The sequence below is a fragment of the Salvelinus fontinalis genome, chromosome 23 (genome assembly GCF_029448725.1).
Source record: "Salvelinus fontinalis isolate EN_2023a chromosome 23, ASM2944872v1, whole genome shotgun sequence".
NCBI classification, from domain to species: Eukaryota; Metazoa; Chordata; class Actinopteri; order Salmoniformes; family Salmonidae; genus Salvelinus; species Salvelinus fontinalis.
In genome coordinates, this window is record NC_074687.1 from 15,816,278 (window position 1) to 15,837,022 (window position 20,745).

At 43.2% G+C, this 20,745-nt stretch overlaps 1 protein-coding gene across 1 annotated transcript; it reads left to right on the plus strand.

The window, feature by feature from the left end:
• Nucleotides 1-145: 145 nt before the first annotated feature.
• Nucleotides 146-17,417, plus strand: LOC129820910 (succinate--CoA ligase [ADP-forming] subunit beta, mitochondrial). Its single transcript, XM_055878016.1, has 11 exons — nt 146-268; nt 1,060-1,246; nt 7,793-7,892; nt 7,983-8,145; nt 8,787-8,915; nt 9,423-9,561; nt 11,446-11,607; nt 11,738-11,880; nt 14,234-14,354; nt 15,371-15,459; nt 16,085-17,417. The coding sequence occupies exons 1-11, from the start codon at nt 185-187 to the stop codon at nt 16,157-16,159; spliced, it is 1,392 nt and encodes a 463-aa protein (XP_055733991.1). The 5' UTR covers nt 146-184; the 3' UTR covers nt 16,160-17,417.
• The last annotated feature ends 3,328 nt before the right edge of the window (nt 17,418-20,745 follow it).

The following is a 20,745-nucleotide window of genomic DNA, read 5'->3' on the forward strand; positions in this document are numbered from 1 at the left end:
ACCATTTGACAGGAAATTGTATAGTTGTAAGTATGCGCAATGTGGAGTTGACTTGACCATATGTATTTATTTATAGCCTTGTCTTCAAATTGTAAAGACCATGGGATGTGCACCAATCCTGTGTAAGGGGCACTTGGTTTACTACGCATGCGCCCAATTTATCGTTTGCTTCAGGGAAGGAAACATGGCGGCGTCCCTGATTTGTGGCCGATTTTCGGCTAGCCTGAGAAATTCTGTGGCCAGATCGACACTTACCACTGCATCCAAGGTAAGTGTGCGTTGGGAAAAAAAGGAACGAAATCCGGCTGCCTGTAGCTGTGATTACTTTTTTGCTGCCCCATCTTCGACGTCCAAAATTCCCCAAAAAGAGACAGGGTCATATTTGACATTAGCCATTGAGGCTGCTAGGAAACTGGCTATGCTAGCTACCTAGACATTGCTCACGTTTATCTCACTATCTAGCTAGTTACTTTCACTTGCTAGCGATGGCAAAATTAATGTATTCATAAACAACTAAATGTATTAAAAGAGGAGCCATTTTGGGGGTTCAGGGATTTGCGTTTGCTAACAAGAGATTTTCCGCTCACATAGTTCTAAACACAGTGACCTCCAACACCAAAGCGCCGACGTCAGAACGGGATGAATGGAGGCTATGCGACATCGAGGCTGTCGGCATCTGAGATTTAGCTAAATAGGTTAGCTACAATAGCCAGCTAGCTAACTGTCCGATTTATAAGAGTTAGTGGGCCTTTATACATTCGAAAAACGTTTTTGGTGTCGATTCAATTGACGCCCAAATGACATGTTTGATGTATTCCTCTTTCATATCCGCAAACTTCCACTATTGACACACACGTTACTCCACATTTGTGTTGTGTGTATCTGTGTGTGCCCTCTTTTGTATGGATGTAACAGTTCTCATTGTGTCCTTGCACAGACGATGTACTCTCCCTGACATGAGTAGGTACTGTAATTTCACTGCTTCACTAGTGTTAATGTACCCTCCTCCCTACATCACTTTCTCTCTCCTCTATCCCCTTCTCACTATACTCCCTCAAGGTGCTGGGTGGTTCCTCTGGCCTGCTTGGGCCTCAGCAGCAGTCCCCTCACCTGCAGCAGCAGCAGAGGAACCTCTCCCTGCATGAGTACATGAGCATCGGTCTGCTCAAAGAGGCTGGCGTCTGTGTGCCTGAGGGCAAGGTGGCCAGCTCACCCGATGAGGCCTACTCTGTTGCCAAGGAGATTGGTAATCTATAGCCTAATAGGATGTGGGCAAATAAATTGCAGTAGAGTAAATTGGGGATAAACACTTTGAATTGACAGTAGGCCTATATTATGTCAGACCAGGTAGTAGTGAGTCTGTATGCATTAACTAACCAGTCTTCTTTGATGTTTGACTGAGTCAGGTATGGTCAGAGAGTGGGATGTATACTGTAATCTAGGGATGCCCCAGTATCATCGTAGTGCTATACTGAGAGCTCCGATAGAATGACTGGAGGTTCATAATACCTCATAAGAGTTCAAAAGACAGTAGGGCCGGGACGATACCAGGATCGCAGTACTCGTTAGTGTCGTGGCATGGAAACAAAACACAAAGTGGATTTGACTTCTTTAGGAAAACAGCCCTAATGTTGTCTGTCATCCACGGTCACATTTATTTTCAAAACTGTAGCACACAATATTTTACGTACTGCAGGTTTTTAAAGGACCAAAGAGTTTGGTCTGCTTCGTGTTTTCACTTTTTCCATGTAAAAAAATATTGCTATACTGGTATCGTCACAGCTATATAAGACAGTGCAGTTTAGGGCTGTCCCCAACTTATATATATTTTTTGTATATTTTTTAGCTTACGAGCTATGACTGCTAACGATATCTAGGGATGGTTCACTGAGTGCTCATATCCAAAATATACACATTTCACCTCACATGACCATTACGCACATTACATATGGTGGGTGTGGAAAAAATGTACTATAATTCACTTTTGCGCATAGTCAATCACGGTGGTGGAAAAAGTACCCAATTGTCATACTTCATTTAAAGTAAAGATAAAAATAGAAAATGACTAAAGTGAAAGTCACCCAGTAAAATACTACTTGAGTAAAAGTCTAAGTATTTGGTTTTATATATACTTAACTATCAAAAGTAAATGTAATGACAAAAATGTACTTAAGTATCAAAAGTTAAAGTATTAAACATTTCTAATTACAAATATTAAGCAGACAAGTAGGTACAATTCATTTTTTATTTATTTTTATTTACGGATAGCCAGGGGTACACTCCAACACTCAGACGTGTGTTTTGTGAGTCTGCCAGATCAGAGGCAGTAGGGATGACCAGGGATGTTCTCTTGATAAGTGTGTGAATTAGACAATTTTCTGTCCAGCTAAGCATTCAAAATGTAACGAGTACTTTTGGGTGTCAAGGAAAATGTAGAGTAAAAAGCACAATATTGTCTTTAGGAATGTAGTGAAGTAAAAGTTGTAAAAAATATTAATAGTAAAGTACAGATGCCCCAAAAAACTACTAAAGTAGCACTTTAAAGTATTTTACACCACTGCTTAATCATAATCAGAGGTACACTACATGACCAAAAGTATGTGGACAACTGCTCATTGAACATCTCATTCCAAAATCATGGGCATTAATATGGAGTTGGTCCTCCCTTTGCTGCTATAATAGCCTTCGCTATTCTGGGAAGGCTTTCTACTAGATATTTGAACATTGCTGCGGGGACTTGCTTCCATTAAGCCACAACAGCATTAGTGAGCTCGGGCAATGATGTTGGGCGATTAGGCCTGGCTCACAGTCTGTGTTCCAATTCATGCCAAAGGTGTTCAATGGGGTTGAGGTCAGGGCTCTGTGCAGGCCAGTCAAGTTCTTCCACACCGATCTCGCTTTGTGGACGGGAGAATTGTCATGCTGAAACAGGAAAGGGTCTTCCCCAAACTGTTGCCACAAAGTTGGAAGCACAGAATCGTATAGAATGTCATTGTATGCTGTAGCGTTAGGATTTCCCGTGACTGGAACTAAGGGGCCTAGCCCAAACCATGAAAAACAGCCCCAGACCATTGTTCCTTCTCCTCCCAACATTACAGTTGGTACTATGCATTGGTGCAGTAAGCGTTCTCCTGGCATTCGCCAAACCCAGATTCGTCTGTTCGACTTGTTGTGAAAAAATTCTTACACAGAGACACTCAGTCAGTCTTAAATAAATCATTGTTTGTCAGCGTGCTGGATAGGTTCCAACCAACTCAATGCACCATAGTACACATGTCAATCAGGAGCTCTGCCTGGGCAGACTCAGCAGTTGTCTTATGTAGAACTATACACAGACAAGTTATTTTTGCATGATTTAGCATAATTCATTAATCATTACCGTTTTGTTTCATTCATGTGACCGACCAATACGGTTTCATAATATGTGACAGACCAACACCTCACAAGGCTTCTCCTCTCTAAGCTGAGACCTTGAAACTGATAACTTTCGTTTGTTCTCAAAACAACGTCTCGGCGTACTGCCAAATTGCGGCTATTGATAAGTGAGGATTTGTACAGTCAGCCACTTGCATGAACACAGAGATTGGTTTACATAAATAGGACACACAAATTAGTTACAAGAAAAGCACCAACATTCAAATTCCCATTACAGACTGCCAGATGGTGAAGCACCAGAGAACACGTTTCCACTGCTCAAGAGTCCAATGGAAGTGAGCTTTACACCACTCCAGCCGACACTTGGCATTGCGCGTGGTGATCTTAGACTTGTGCGCGGCTGCTCGGCCATGGAAACACATTTCATGAAGCTCCCGACGAACAGTTCTTGTGCTGACGTTGCTTCCAGAGACAGTTTGGAACTCGGTAGTGAGTGTTGCAACCAAGGACAGACGATTTTTACGCGCTATTCGATTTCCACTGCTCCATTGGACTCTGGAGCAGTGGAAACACGTTCTCTGGAGTGATGAAGTCTGAAGGACAAATCTGGGTTGGGCATATGACAGGAGAACGCTACCTGCCCGAATGCATAGTGTCAACTGTAAAGTTTGGTGGATGAGGAATCTGGGGTTGAGGTCCATATGGAAAGGGTTTGTCGATCGGTGTGGACGAACTTGATTGGCCTGCACAGAGCCCTGACCTCAACCCCATCGAACACCTTTGGGATGAATTGGAACGCCGACTGTGAGCCAGGCCCAATCGCCCAACATCAGTGTCTGACCACACTAATGCTGTTGTGGCTGAATGGAAGCAAGTCCCCACAGCAATGTTCCAATACACAAGGTCAACTTACTAAACTAGTCTACAATGTGTATTACCATGAACTTCAAATAGGCCTACCGGTAGACATTTACGTGTTAAAATAAATATGTGGGTGAACTCCGATTGCTGGTCGCAGTGAAAAAGGCCATGCTCCCATTACTTTCAAGTGCATTTTTTTTTCAAGGTGGGTAAATGCCGTTTACCTTACACTAGGCCTACACCACTGCCGGTAGCCTATCCTCTCAGCCAAGGCAATTTTAAACACATGAACACACGCAGAATAGGTATCCTAAATGAGTTGAATCAAAGCACATTTTACACCCTAAAGTTGTCCATAATTCATGAGTTAATGCTTGTTCACAGATTGTGTGACATAAAATACTACCTTTCTTTCCTTACATTAATGACATTTGAGTGTTTGTCATTATTAAGCATTTTCATGAAAATTACAATTAAATTACAACATTGAACATCAACCCTGTACGAATTATGGGTCTTGAAGATCTCTGAAAATGCACTGTAAATGAAACTATGCCTACGTAAAATGTAATGTTTCGCTGTGAAAACCGTTCTCATGGGCACATAAATCCCAAATAATGTAGGCCTATGTCATTGCAAAATTGAATGCTTCTAACCCAAAGAGTTAACTATAGGCCTACTTTCATTAATGTAAACTTGTTGGATTAATTGGATGTGCAATGGTGTCTAGCTATAGACTAATTGTCTAGTGACATCATCAATCATCATCAGCTGATACAGGAAAGAAAACAAGTATTGATAGAAAATAATGATTCTAAATAAATGCTACTACTTCTGGCCACGGATGTCACAGAGAATGCGTAGACCTGAAAAACAAAGCAATGAGCGCTCTAAACAGCTGACTGACAAAAGCAAATAATGATAAATCAACGGATAAATCGAATGCATTGGAATAAAGGCTATTTTTATCAAATTTTAAAGTATGCCTTTAAAGGAAAATCTATGCATGAAGGAGCTAAAGCCGAAATTCAACGTTTTTAAATTTATTTGACCTTTATTTAACAAGGCAAGTCAGTTAAGAACAAATTCTTATTTTCATTGACGGCCTAGGAACAGTGGGTTAACTGCCTTGTGCAGGGGCAGAACGACAGATTTTTACCTCGTCAGCTCAGGGATTTGATCTTGCAACCTTTCGGTTACTAGTCCAACGCTCTAACCACCAGGCTACCTGCCGCCCCCATTAATGGATGGACAGTGCCGCTACAGAAATAAATGGTTTAAACCATGACAGAGAGCTGGGGGTGTTCGTTTCATTGGGAGATTTTCCTATTTCCCACTGTAAAACATATTTCCCACTGCATTTTAAACAAATAGGAGAATGATTAGATTAGCATTATTTCAGGGGAGCTGAGCCCCCCCCCTTTGCACCCCCGTAGTTCGCACCATGATGTACAGTTGAAGTTGGAAGTTTATGTACACTTAGGTTGCAGTCATTAAAACTCGTTTTTCAACCACTCCACACATTTCTTGTTAACAAACTATAGCCGGTTAGGACATCTACTTTGTGCATGACACAAGTCATTTTCACAACAATTGTTTACAGACAGATTATTTCACTTATAATTCACTGTATCAGAATTCCAGTGGGTCAGAAGTTAACATACACTAAGTTGACTGTGCCTTTAAACAGCTTGGTAAATTCCAGAAAATATCATGGCTTTAAAAGCTGCTGAAAGGCTAATTGACATCATTTGAGTCAATTGGAGGTGTACCTGTGGATGTATTTCAAGGCCTACCTTCAAACTCAGTGCTTCTTTGCTTGACATCATGGGAAAGTCAAAAGAAATCAGCCAAGACTTCATAAAAAAAATTGTAGCCCTCCACAAGTCTGTTTCATCCTTGGGAGCAATTTCCAAACATCTGAAGGTACCACGTTCATCTATACAAACCATGTACTCAAGTATAATCACAATGGGACCACGCAGCCGTCATACTGCTCAGGAAGGAGATACGTTCTGTCTCCTAGATGTGAACGTACTTTGGTGCGAAAAGCAAATCAAACCCAGAACAACAGGACCGGTACAAAAGTATCCACAGTAAAACGAGTCCTATATTGACATAACCTGAAAGGCCGCTCAGCAAGGAAGAAGCCACTGCTCCAAAACCGCCATAAAAAAGCCAGACTATGGTTTGCAACTGCACATGGGGACAAAGATTGTAATTTTTTGAGAAATGTCCTCTGGTCTGATGAAACAAAAATATAACTGTTTGGCCATAATGACCATCGTTATGTTTGGAGGAAAAAGGGGGAGGATTGCAAACCGAAGAACACCATTCCGACCGTGAAAAACGGGGGTGGCCGCATCATGTTGTGGGGGTGCTTTGCTGCAGGAGCGACTGGTCCTCTTCAAAAATGGCAAAAGCAACAACAAAAGCAACATCTCAAGACATCAGTCAGGAAGTTAAAGCTTGGTCGCAAATGGGTCTTCCAAATGGACAATGACCCCAAGCATACCTCCAAAGTTGTGGCAAAATGGCTTAAGGACAACAAAGTCAAGGTATTGGAGTGACCATCACAAAGCCCTGACCTCCAATCCTATAGAAAATGTGTGGGCAGAACTGCAAAAGCTTGTGTGAGAAGGGAGGCCGACAAACCTGACTCAGTTACACCAGCTCTGTCAGGAGGAATGGGCCACAATTCACCCAACTTATTGTGGGGAGCTTGTGGAAGGCTACCTGAAACGTTTGACCCAAGATAAACAATTTAAAGGCAATGCTACCAAATACTAATTGAGTGTATGTAAACTTCTGACCCACTGGGAATGTGATGAAAGAAATACAAGCTGAAATAAATCATTCTCTCTAATATTATTCCGACATTTCACATTCTTAAAATAAAGTGGTGATCCTAACTGACGTAAGACATGGAATTTTTTTCTATGATTAAATGTCAGTAATTGTGAAAAACTGAATTTAAATTTATTTGGTTAAGGTGTATGTAAACCTCTGACTTCAACTGTATATAATCCTTTATGACCATATGTAACTCTGATTAATTATGATTGACTATTGATGTTAAATGTTTCCACACCCAGTGTGTTTAGTGGTGAATAGTGACGTGTATATTTTGGGATGTGAGCACAAGTCTGTTTGACTTGACGAAGATCCATTTTGGATGGAAACATTGTCAACAAAGCGGTGAATTGGGAGCATAAACAGTGTGCGGGCCTTCTTGTTCTTTACTAGTATTCTTTATTAGCCCAGCACCTAAGTTAAGGATGTGCGTATGACCATAAACTTTTCTAATGAGTAGGACTAAACGATTCACTAAGTACTCATTGCTAACACAGTTTGTTTGGTGGTGGATACAGATTAACTTGACAGCAACAGTCTAGTCATTTAGGGGCTTATGAGTACATGCTTCTGCTAAAATGGTTGTTAGACAGTGTTTGACAATGTTTTGTGTAGTTTGTTACACACATTATCTCTGTGTATAAGTGGAATGTCCGGCATATCTGTAACAGTTACTGTCGCTCTCTCTCTCTCTGTGTCGCAGGCACCAAGGATCTGGTGGTGAAGGCCCAGGTGTTGGCTGGAGGCCGAGGCAAAGGCACATTCGAGGGAGGGCTGAAGGGAGGCGTGAAGATTGTTTACTCGTGAGTGTCAGAGACATCTCCTTTCAAACTGCACCCATTTCTACTCTGTCTGACCATGGCAATGTCAATTCTTCTTCACCTTTCTTACAGGCCAGAGGAGGCCCGGGACATCTCCTCTCAGATGATTGGCCGTAAGCTGTACACCAAGCAGACAGGCGAGCAGGGTCGTATCTGTAACCAGGTGTTCATCTGTGAGCGCAGGTACCCCCGTAGGGAGTACTACTTTGCCATCACCATGGAGAGATCCTTCCAGGTGAGGCCATTCTCCGCCTCTCAGGTGACAACAGGTGACACCGTCATATTTGACAGATTGGTCAGTTGTGTGAATCTTGATTTAAGAATGTTGTTGTTGATGTTACCACTAGATGGTGTAGTGGTAAAGGACATGGGTATGGACATGTTGGAAATGCTTGTGCTCCATGGGACTTGGTTGTCCTGCTGTATGCAGTTGGTCTTTTCACTCAAAAGGTTAGAGATACCAGTTGTCATTCCAAATCAAACTTTATTTGTCACATGCGCCGACTACAACAAGTGTAGACCTTACTGTGAAATGCTTACTTACAAACCCTTAACCAACAGTGCAGTTCAAGAAGAGTTAAGAAAATATTTACCAAGTAAACTAAAGTAAAAAATAATAAAAAATAACAATAACGAGGCTATATACAGGGGTACTGGTACCGAGTCAATGTGCGGGGATACAGGTTAGTTGAGGTCATTTGTACATTGAGAACTTGATGACCGATGGATCAATTCAATCTTTTGTTAAATTTGTGATATTGCTGTGAGAATTATGTTCTATTAATTTGCTCCGTTTCAGTTTGATTGCCACTTGCCACTCAATGACGGTGTAAAATTACTGGTACTAATAATCTATCGGACCCTCCCTCTGAACAGGGCCCCGTGTTGATTGGCAGCTCTCAGGGGGGTGTGAACATTGAGGATGTGGCGGCGGAGAATCCCGACGCCATTGTGAAGGAGCCAATCGACATCATGGATGGAATCAAGATGGAACAGGCTGTTTCGGTACAGTTGGGATCGGGTTGTAAAAATACCTAGTCAGACAAGACAAAGCGCGTGTCAAACTCTTGATTTGTAGCTATTTTGGAGCACGTTCAAACAAATGACTTGTGGCAACATTTACTGTATATTAATATTTGGTTTGTCTCGAGTTTCTATCTCAAGAGAATGGCCCCAGAAGCCTCAAAAGGCCTCAGAATCATGTTAGTTATCCCCTCACACAATGTCTTTCAAAGTCAGGGTTGACTTTGATACAGTCTGTGATGCTCATTCAACATGCCATCTCACTTACTACATGTCACATGTGCCTGCAGTGTTTCCATGAACTGACACCTCCTGTCTCTCACATTCACTCTACCTCTTATTGTATTTTGTTCCTCCTCTCCCTCACGTCCTCTCACCTTCAATTGAATTCAAAGTGTTTTACAAGCTGGGAATACATTACTTAGTGTTGCCAAAGTATATATTTTTTCGGTCTCTAACATTTTCTCTCTCCGCTTTCTCTTTCTCCAGATTGCCACGAAGATGGGCTTCCCTGCTGCTCTGATCGACGACGCAGCGGCTAACATAATCAAGCTGTACAACGTCTTCATGAAGTACGATGCCTCCATGCTGGAGATCAACCCCATGGTGGAGGACGCCTCTGGCCAGGGTACACACACATGCTTGCTTTTCGTTCCCAGTGATGTTGTTTGTCACGCAAGTGTTAAGTGCTGGGTGAGAGCGTTGCCAGTCAGTGTTAAAATCTTGGTTGGAGGCTTCTCCCGTCGATCTATTACTCACTGTCAATCATGCTCGCTAATGCACTCCCAGTGAACAATCACAGTGTGAATTGCAGTACTTTTAAGTGATGGGCCAATTAGGCAGCTAAACCCAATAGTACTGAAGGAAAGAGAGGGTGTTATTGCACAACCAACTGTCATCACCATAGCCATATATGACAGAGTATGGGGGCTGATGAGGGTCAAGTAAGAGGCACTATTTTAGCTTTGAAATGTGAAAAGCTTTCAAGTGCTTATATGTACTTCTAAGGACTTTGTGGTTATGGACTGAATTTACCAACCCTACAAGAAGAGTTGATTGACAGCAGGAATTGCCAATGATGGCCCTTTGACGCTACTACGTCAGTAAACCATACTTTTGGTGATAGAGTGTATGTGTACACCACTTCAAATTAGTGGTTTTGGCTATTTCAGGGACACCCGTTGCTGACAGGTGTATAAAATCAAGCACACAGATATGCCATAGACAAACATTTGCAGTAGAATGGCCCGTACTGAAGAGCTCAGTGACTTTCAATTTGGCACCATCATAGGATGCCACCTTTCCAACAAGTCAGTTTGTAAAATTTCTGCCCTGCTAGAGCTGCCCCGGTCAACTGTAAGTGCTATTATTGTGAAGTGGAAACATCTAGGAGCAACAACGGCTCTGCCGCAAAGTGGTAGGCCACACAAACTCGCAGAACGGGACACTCACTGCCGAGTTCCAAACTGCCTCTGGAAGCAATGTCAGCACAAGAACTTTTCGTCAGGAGCTTCATGAAATAGGTTTCCATGGCCGAGCAGCCGCACACAAGCCTAAGATCACCATGCGCAATAACAAGCGTTGGCTGGAATGGTGTAAAGCTCGCTGCCATTGGACTCTGGAGCCGTGGAAATGCGTTCTCTGGAGTGATGAATCACGCTTCACTAACTGGTAGTCCAACAGATTAATCTGGGTTTGGCGCATGACAGGAGAACACTACCTGCCCCAATGCATAGTGTCAACTGTAAAGTTTGGTGGAGGAGGAATAATGGTCTGGGGCTGGATCGGGCTAGGCCCCTTAGTTCCAGTGAAGGGAGTTCTTAATGCTACAGCAATCAATGCCATTCTAGACGATTCTGTGCTTCCAACTTTGTTGCAACAGTTTGGGGAAGGCACTTTCCTGTTTCAGCATGACAATGCACCCGTGCACTTAGTGACGTCCATATAGAAATTGTTTATTAAGATCGGTGTGGAAGAACTTGACTGGCCTGCACAAAGCCCTGACCTCAACCCCATTGAACGCCTTTGGGATGAATTGGAACGCCGACTGCGAGGGCCTAATCATCAGTGCCCGACTTTACTAATGGTCTTGTGGCTGAATTGAAACAAGTCTCTGTAGCAATGTTCCAACATCTATTGGAAAGCCTTCCCAGAAGAGGGGAAGCTGTTATAGCAGAAAAGGGGGGACTAACTCCATATTATTGCCCATGATTTTGTAATGAGATGTTCGACGAGCATGTACTGTATGGCCATGTAGTTGTCTGTCTATCTTATCTATACCTCAACCCACTGAACCCAGATTCATCCTTGACATGTACAGTACAGCCAACAAATGTTACACAGTAAAGCTATGTCACCTTGGACCAGGCATAACAAAAAGTTCCCTCAAAGTATAAACGGATATCTGCCTCTGGCTGTGTCGTAATGAAGTTACAGGGTCATTGTTTTTGTCGTCCAATGATGATGTCAGCCATCTTTGGCTCAGCCTCTTTCTCTTGTGTTCCTCTGACAGTGATGTGCATGGACGCCAAGATCAACTTTGACTCCAACGCGGCGTATCGCCAGAAGAAGGTGTTTGACATGCAGGACTGGACCCAGGAGGATGCCAGGGACCGACAGGCAGCCAAGGCTGACCTCAACTACATCGGACTGGACGGATCCATCGGCTGTCTGGGTGAGTGCCACAACACACCCACCACTGGTTCACTGCACCACACACCTAGCTTTGGTTCACTGTAGTAACAAAATATTTCTATCACTACTGTTATTTGTGTATTCATTCTATACACTGTGTGCGTGTGCAGTAAACGGGGCTGGTCTTGCCATGGCCACCATGGACATCATCAAGCTGCATGGTGGCACGCCCGCCAACTTCCTGGATGTGGGGGGCGGAGCTACAGCCCACCAGGTGATGGAGGCCTTCAAACTTATCACCTCCGACAGGAAGGTAAGGACTGAGAGTGGGGGACACTTGTCACTGTAACTAGCATTTCTCATCTCTGGTGGTCATTGAAGAACCATTAAGCTGCAGTAGGTATTCACTGTGGCACAAGCAGGCACAGACATGTCACGTATCCCACAGGCCTTCACCCTGACTTCTAACCCCTGACCTCAACTGGAATGAGATGGCTGGGTATCAGGATCATGAGCAGCCTGCAACTTATACTAATGATGTTTTGATGGGGGTAGTGGTAGGGATTAATTACGAATTCCTGGTGTTTGGACCTTCAGGAAGGTCATGGTTATACAGTTGAAGTCGGAAGTTTACATACACTTAGGTTGGAGTCGTTTTTCAACCACTCCACAAATTTCTTGTTAACAAACTATACTTTTGGCAAGTCGGTTAGGACATCTACTTTGTGCATGACACAAGTAATTTTTACAACAATTGTTTACAGACAGATTATTTCACTTATAATTCACTGTATCACAATTCCAGTGGGTCAGAAGTTTAAATACACTAAGTTGACTGTGCCTTTTAAACAGCTTGGAAAATTCCAGAAAATTATGTCATGGCTTTAGAAGCTTCTGATTGGCTAATTGACATCATTTGAGTCAATTGGAGGTGTACCTGTGGATGTATTTCAATGACAACCTTCAAACTCAGTGCCTCTTTGCTTGACATCATGGGAAAATCAAAAGAAATCAGCCAAGACCTCAGAAAAAATTGTAGACCTCCACAAGTCTGGTTCATCCTTGGGAGAAATTTCCAGACGCCTGAAGGTACCACGTTCATCTGTACAAACAATAGCACGCAAGTATAAACACTATGGGACCACGCAGCCGTCATACTACTCAGGAAGGAGACGTGTTCTGTCTCCTAGAGATGAACGTACTTTGGTGCGAAAAGTGCAAATCAATCCCAGAACAACAGCAAAGGACCTTGTGAAGATGCTGGAGGAAACCGGTACAAAAGTATCTATATACACAGTAAAACGAATCCTATATCGACATAACCTGAAAGGCCGCTCAGCAAGGAAGAAGCCACTGATCCAAAACCACCATAAAAAAGCCAGACAACGGTTTGCAACTGCACATGGGGACAAAGATCGTACTTTTTGGAGAAATGTCCTCTGGTCTGATGAAACAAAAATAGAACTGTTTGGCCATAATGATCATCGTTATGTTTGGAGGAAAAAGGGGGAGGATTGCAAGCCAAAGAACACCATCCCAACCGTGAAGCACGGGGGTGGCAGCATCATGTTGTGGGGGTGCTTTGCTGCAGGAGGGACTGGTGCACGTCACAAAATAAATGGCATCATGAGGAAGGAAAATTATGTGGATATATTGAAGCAACATCTCAAGACGTCAGTCAGAAAGTTAAAGCTTGGTCTCAAATGGGTCTTCCAAATGGGAAATGACCCCAAGCATACTTCCAAAGTTGTGGCAAAATGGCTTAAGGACAACAAAGTCAAGGAATTGGAGTGGCCTTCACAAAGCCCTGACCTCAATCCTAAAGACAATTTGTGGGCAGAACTGAAAAAGTGTGTGTGAGCAAGGAGGCCTACAAATCTGACTCAGTTACACCAGTTCTGTCAGGAGGAATGGGCCAAAATTCACCCAACTTATTGTGGGGAGCTTGTGGAAGGCTACCCAAACATTTGACCCAAGTTAAACAATTTTCAAGGCAATGCTACCAAATACGAATTGAGTGTACGTAAACGTCTGACCCACTGGGAATGTGATGAAAGAAATAAAAGCTGAAATAAATCATTGTCTCTAATATTATTCTTACATTTCACATTCTTATAATAGTGGTAATCCTAACTGATGTAAAACAGGGAATTCTTACTAGGATTAAATGTCAGGAATTGTGAAAAACGGAGTTTAAATGTATTTGGCTAAGGTGTATGTAAACATCTGACTTCAAATGTATAAGGAAACTTTTCAGTAGACGCATCCCCTAGTAGGTGTGTCTTGACAGACATGTCTGGAGATACCTGTAGGAGGGCCCATTCTGGGGGTGAGGTTTAATACTGGTGGAAGCTATGGGGTGACATTTATCTGGGAGATTTTAAATGGGGGATGACTTAAGGGAACACCTATGGGCGTACACATGCTAGTTTACATAGCCTGAGGTGTGATGTTTGATAGATGGTTAAAAGCTCTCTGGTAGTAGATTTTTGGGTAATGTTGATGCTTATGATTCTGTTGATGCTATATGATTTTTAGGTTTTGGTTGTTAATGGTCCTTTATGGATTTGTGATCATGCTTTGTGATTGGTTGGTTTTGTCTTGTTTCTACGGTCAATATCTTCAGTCATGTTTTCATGGTCAACATCTCTGTTTGTGGTCCTCAGGTGCAGGCCATCCTGGTGAACATCTTCGGTGGCATCATGAGGTGTGACATCATTGCTCAGGGCATCATCATGGCTGTTACAGACTTGGACCTGAAGATCCCCATTGTGGTACGGTTACAAGGTGAGACTGACCTCCCTCATGGAGTCATCGGCTACTGCACTGACATTTTGTCACGGGTCACCCAGTGACACACACACAGTGGGCCGGGAGAGAAGGAAGGGGTGACACCAGGGCAACATTGGAGCGGGGCCTTTTTAAAGGTCAAAGAGCAAGCTGCCTGTCAGGATTTGGCTCTTCTACTACTTCCACACACAACCTGTGCCGTGGGACCCTGTAGCTCTCAGATTTATTCCAGATGTACTCAAATAGATTGTGTGTATTTATACAGAACTCGGTCACTCAGTTAAACTAAATGTAATTGGACTAAAATGATTGCCTTCACAAACAAATCATAGACTTCTATTTTACTGTATGTCGTCTTGAGCTATTTTTTCCAGTCATTTAGCCCAGGGATCATCAACTAGAATTTTTTTCATTTTTCTTGAATGGATGTTTTACAAATAATTTGTAGACTGTTAATGGACCGCAAGAGGTGATGTACAGATGTAATATTTAACCTTCCTTACATTTTTATACAATCACATCTCCTTTATTATGCGAGGAAATACTTAGGAACAGATTTCCTAAATGAAAATCACTTGTAGCCGATTTCCTGTTTTTAGTCTTTTATATGATTTATTATGATGAAATAAAACCAGTTGGGGAACCGTATGTAATGTTCAATGCCTTGCATGTATTGAGGCTCTTTCTACTTTCTGCAAAATGTCCTTATCAATGATGATCGCCTACTCTAATATGAAATGTAATCTAGACCACATTTATAACAAACGCTATCAGCGACTTACATGAGCAATTAGAGTTAAGTGCCTTGCTCAAGACCACATTGACAGATTTTCTTTACCTAGTCGGCTCAGGGATTCAAATCAGCGACCAATGCTTTCAACTGCTAGGATACCTGCCACAATATAATAGGACTGAAATGATGAAATTGCAGATTAAAAGCTATATAAAAGAGAACCAAAGAGCTTTGGAAAAGATAGAGGCTGAAGAGAGACTGCTGCTCTGCTGTGTTTCAGGATCTAGAGTGGACGATGCCAAAGCTTTGATCGCTGCTAGCCCACTGAAGCTCCTGGCCTGTGACGATCTGGACGAGGCCGCTAGAATGGTGAGACACACACCTCTCTCCCTTTCTCTACCCCCTTCAGCCCCTCTAAGCACCTTGGGTGTTGTGTGTTTGGTACAGTTGGTCTATGTGAATGTGGAAACTAAGGAATGTCAAGCTTTGTTTGTGAGGGTCCAGAGTAATGGGGTGTGTTTGAGACAAGGGGCATCAACAGGGTAGTGTGTGTGTCCATTGGAACTGTCAGGGTATAGTGACAGTTTAAATGCAGCTCATCGCCATCCTGCCTGGCTGAAGTGACACAGCCTGAGTTTTATAGCTTTGATTTCTGGCGGAGCTAACAGCAGTGGCATTGAATCAGAGCAGAGGCCCCCTTCCTCTTATCTCTCCCCTCACTCTCCCTCAACCTCTAGTCTGGCTTAGGGCTCTCACTGACTCCCACCATCTCTCTCCCTTGTTTTTGGAGTGATCTACTCCAGAGATGAGCATCAGTGAGCCAGCACAGTGGCAGCTTGGCATGACCACCTCATGGAAATTACAGCCCCTCGCAATCAAAACCTTTTTAGCTTTGTTAGTTTTTTTGTTTGTTTTGAAATGAGACAACTCATATTGTTCCCTGCTACTGTTTAGCTCTGTGCTTGTGTTAAACTATCCTCTTTCTCACTCTCAGGTTGTAAAGCTTTCTGAGATTGTGTCGTTGGCTCAGGAGGCTCATGTGGACATCTCCTTCCAGCTGCCACTCTAAGCCACTCCCCCTGAACCTCGACACCCCACCCCCAGCCTCTCGAACAGCAAGAAGAGCCTCTCACTACTGAGCGAATACTCCAATACAACATGGCCCACCAACTTCTCTGTTAGCTCTGATTCTCTCTCTGTGGCAAGGCTCCAATATACACATGTGCATACACACCACTAATGTGGGAATTTTTGCTCTCCTAATCTTGACTTTCCTCCCTCTGTTTTGTTATGTATGCCATGGCTAGTGTGTATTGTCTGTTCAAATGCAACACATTAACATGCTTTTCAGATCAGACACGGGGGCGTTCCTTCAGATTATTCCATTATTACTCGCTCTGTTTTCACTTTCTTTCCGTAAGGAGAGACAATGATTCCTAGTTACCTCCTCTTCCCCCACCACTCTCCTTCAGCTCCCAGAATGCCTAGCTCTAGTCATAATGCACAACCCCCCCAACCTTGCTCTTTTCTTTGAGAGGGTGATAGACCTATCTATTTACCGGTACGTTTTGGGAGAATTTGTGCTGTCTGTAAAGGTACAGCTAATTCCCCTTAGGCATCATTCTCCTGGATCACTGGGCTAGAGAGAGAGTTAAGTCGCTGTCAGTCATAGTCCTCTCACCCTTTAAATCTTTTCCATCTGCCCCTACAGGAGAGGCTTTTACTGAGTGCTTCTGAGAATGGGAGATGAGATGGGGAAGTTGGCCACTATGCAGAATTTAGCTCATCAGAAGCTAGGGGATAACACTTGGGCTTGTACATTGCTGTTAGGAGGACCTCTTATGTCACTCATTTAATTTCCATGCAATTTTGAATGCATAGCTGGATAAAAGCTTTCTAGTACTCTCGTTTTGAACTAGTAAGAGTTCTATTCTTTGTGTGTGTTATCGAAACTACTGCCTATCTGGTTGTCAGCATGTTTGTGTATTTGTCTCTTCCTTCTCCTCACTCTCCCCTATAAGAGCCTGCTACAGTGTATGTGTAGTCTGCCACTGTCATGGGAAAAACCTTTTTCACTTCATATGACAACACAAATGGGTGTGTGCAGTGTCCTCTCAACTAAACTGTTAAAAGATTGTAATTAAGTCCTCTCCATATCTCTCTCTCTCCATTCTTATCTATCTCTGTTACTCCCTAGCCCTCAGAACACAGAAACAGTTATTGTGAGTTGTCAAGACATTTATTATATCTTGTAAATAACGAGACCGCTGTTATCTTCTGTAAAATATTTATGCTTCTCTTGGGGAGTAAAAAAAAGAAAAAAGAAATGTTTGTTTTAGTTTTGTTGCACTTGTACGGTACTTACAATGTGAAAGTTGTCTGCATCTTGTATGGCTTTGGCAACAAATGACAACAAAAACAACAGAGGAATTCCTCATCTAGTCCACTGTGTGGATACGTACTATGTTAAAAGTTTAGAAACAGGATTGTGTCAGAGCAGGGTTACCTCCTGTTGCCAGCACCGTCTGTCTCTGTATTGCGCATGTGGACTGTGGCATTGGTTTTGACACGCTTCAAGGATACTTTCGCCTTGAGCATCCTTGAAGCCAGGGGCCACAGCATATCAGGAGCTAAAGGCTGTGACCCAGTGGGGTATCGCTGTGTGGGTGGACTGAGTAGGTATACACTGTACTGTAATAAGGTCTTGTGGGTCGCAAGGTAATGGAAGTTTGATTGCTGGAGAGGATATTTTGCATTGCTTTAAGTACGTAACCGCCCCCCCCGGATCCTTTTCCCCAGAGCTGAAGATTTGAATCACATTCTGCGCTAGTGTTTCTTTACAAATCAAATCAAATGTATTTATATAGCCCTTCGTACATCAGCTGATATCTCAAAGTGCTGTACAGAAACCCAGCCTAAAACCCCAAACAGCAAGCAATGCAGGTGTAGAAGCACGGTGGCTAGGAAAAGCTCCCTAGAAAGGCCAAAACCTAGGAAGAAACCTAAAGAGGAACCAGGCTGAGGGGTGTCCAGTCCTCTTCTGGCTGTGCCGGGTGGAGATTATAACAGAACATGGCCAAGATGTTCAAATGTTCATAAATGACCAGCATGGTCAAATAATAATAATCACAGTAGTTGTCGAGGGTGCAGCAAGTCAGCACCTCAGGAGTAAATGTCAGTTGGCTTTTCATAGCTGATCATTAAGAGTATCTCTACTGCTCCTATGGTCTCTAGAGAGTTGAAAACAGCAAGTCTGGGACAGGTAGCACATCCGGTGAACAGGTCAGGGTTCCATAGCCGCAGGCAGAACAGTTGAAACTGGGGCAGCAGCACGGCCAGGTGGACTTGGGACAGCAAGGAGTCATCATGCCAGGTAGTCCTGAGGCATGGTCCTAGGGCTCAGGTCCTCCGAGAGAGAGAAAGAGAGAATTAGAGAGAGCATACTTAAATTCACACAGGACACCGGATAAGACAGGAGAAGTACTCCAGATATAACAGACTGACCCTAGCCCCCCGACACAAACTACTGCAGCATAAATACTGGAGGCTGAGACAGGAGGGGTCAGGAGACACTGTGGCCCCATCCGATGATACCCCCGGACAGGGCCAAACAGGAAGGATATAACCCCACCCGCTTTGCCAAAGCACAGCCCCCACACCACTAGAGGGATAACTTCAACCACCAACTTACCATCCTGAGAAGGCTGAGTATAGCCCACAAAGATCTCTGCCACGGCACAACCCAAGGGGGGGTGCCAACCCAGACAGGAAGATCACGTCAGTGACTCAACCCACTCAAGTGACGCACCCCTCCTAGGGACGGCATGAAAGAGCACCAGTAAGCCAGTGAGTCAGCCCCTGTAATAGGGTTAGAGGCAGAGAATTCCAGTAGAGAGGGGAACCGGCCAGGCAGACAGCAAGGGCGGTTCGTTGCTCCAGAGCCTTTCCTTTCACCTTCACACTCCTGGGCCAGACTACTTTCAATCATATGACCCACTGAAGAGATAAGTCTTCAGTAAAGACTTAAAGGTTGAGACCGAGTCTGCGTCTCTCACATGGGTAGGCAGACCATTCCATAAAAATGGATATCTATAGGAGAAAGCCCTGCCTCCAGCTGTTTGCTTAGAAATTCTTTACCTCTACTTTACTCACACATTTTTGTGGTGACCCTCCCTTCACATTTCTCCCTGTCGATCGTGAATGATAAGTATTTGTTTTACCAGTGAAACGTCCATTCAGCATCTGAACACCAACCATTTGATCGCGGTTTCATGGAGTTATTCATTTAGATCTTGAGTTGTACAGTGTTGTTTAGAAGCAGTCCACAGTTTTTTGAATGATGTTCAGTAAATACATTTTAGAGCAGATGGTGTTAAAACGGTACCGTACCTTTTGCTTTGTTTCTATCAAAGCACATATTTGGCCTAGTGTTATGCTCTGTTGAGTTTTGGCCACGAGAGAAATGCAATCATTCTCACAATCATCCTAAAATCTCATGAGGTTGTTTTTTTTGTCTTGCAGTGTCATTATACTATGCTATTGTATTTGGTTCTGTTATTCAGCTTTGATGCAACTTTATTAAACAAGCACCATTTGCCAGAGTAGCCTGTTTTCTAGAAGTAGGGTGCAGAAGCTTCGGGACCTTTAGCTGTCAGGAAGATGGGCCCAGAAAAGTCGGATCCGCAGCCACTCTGTTGCTGGACGTTTCTTTAAATGTTGAGAAGGAAGATGAAAACGATGTAGGGTCTGTTATTGTTTACTTACTGCTTCAAAACACACACACCATGATATTTTTCCAGAGCTGGCAGTTGAATATTGGACTGCCTGGTCCTGATATAAGGACACTCTATATTTGTCCTTCATAAACCTGTTCAAGCTTGGGATAAGAATATGGGTAGACGGAAGGCAAGAACAACACAAGAATTATGGAGATGTTCCCATATTTTAAAGGTAGGGGTGTGTCTCTCATGGCTTCATACATGTGACAGTGGCTGCCAGCATAAAAAGCTATTGATGTAAAATGCATGAATTGTCTTATTTCTATGTGAAGGTGATTGAACACAACAACATGAAGGTGAACAAATGCTTTGGGTATCATGTAAAATACATATAGTATACCTGATGATGCGCATGTGTTTTCTGTTCAGGGAAAGTTGCATGTTTGAACATTGAATTACCTATTCTACATACAGCCTTGGTTCAGTTAGCAATGTTCCCCTCTAGCCTTGATCATAGGTTGGCTTGTCAGTGTTAAAAATATCAAAAGCTGACTTTAATCATACAAAGACCCCTGGCAGACGCATTGAATTTATACCTGTAAAGAATGATGCTGGCACGCACACACAATCCCTAACGCCCATCATCGAAGGCACTGCTTTGAAGCCTTTACAGTAAAAGAAAAAAAAGCTGCACTGGATAAATTGGTGAAAGACCCCTGACAGAGACATGTCTCTCTCTCCTCTAATCGCCTCTCTCCTCTAATCGCCCCTCTTCTGCCCTCCTTCCCTCTAGCCCGTTTATACATGGTTCTAACATGCGGCTGTTGTCCTGATCTTGTACACATTTTGATTGTGCCCATTTGTCGACAGGTGTAGACAATCAAAAGACACATTGTGAACAGATTGTGGTTAGATTTTCCTGAGCACCTCCGGAGGT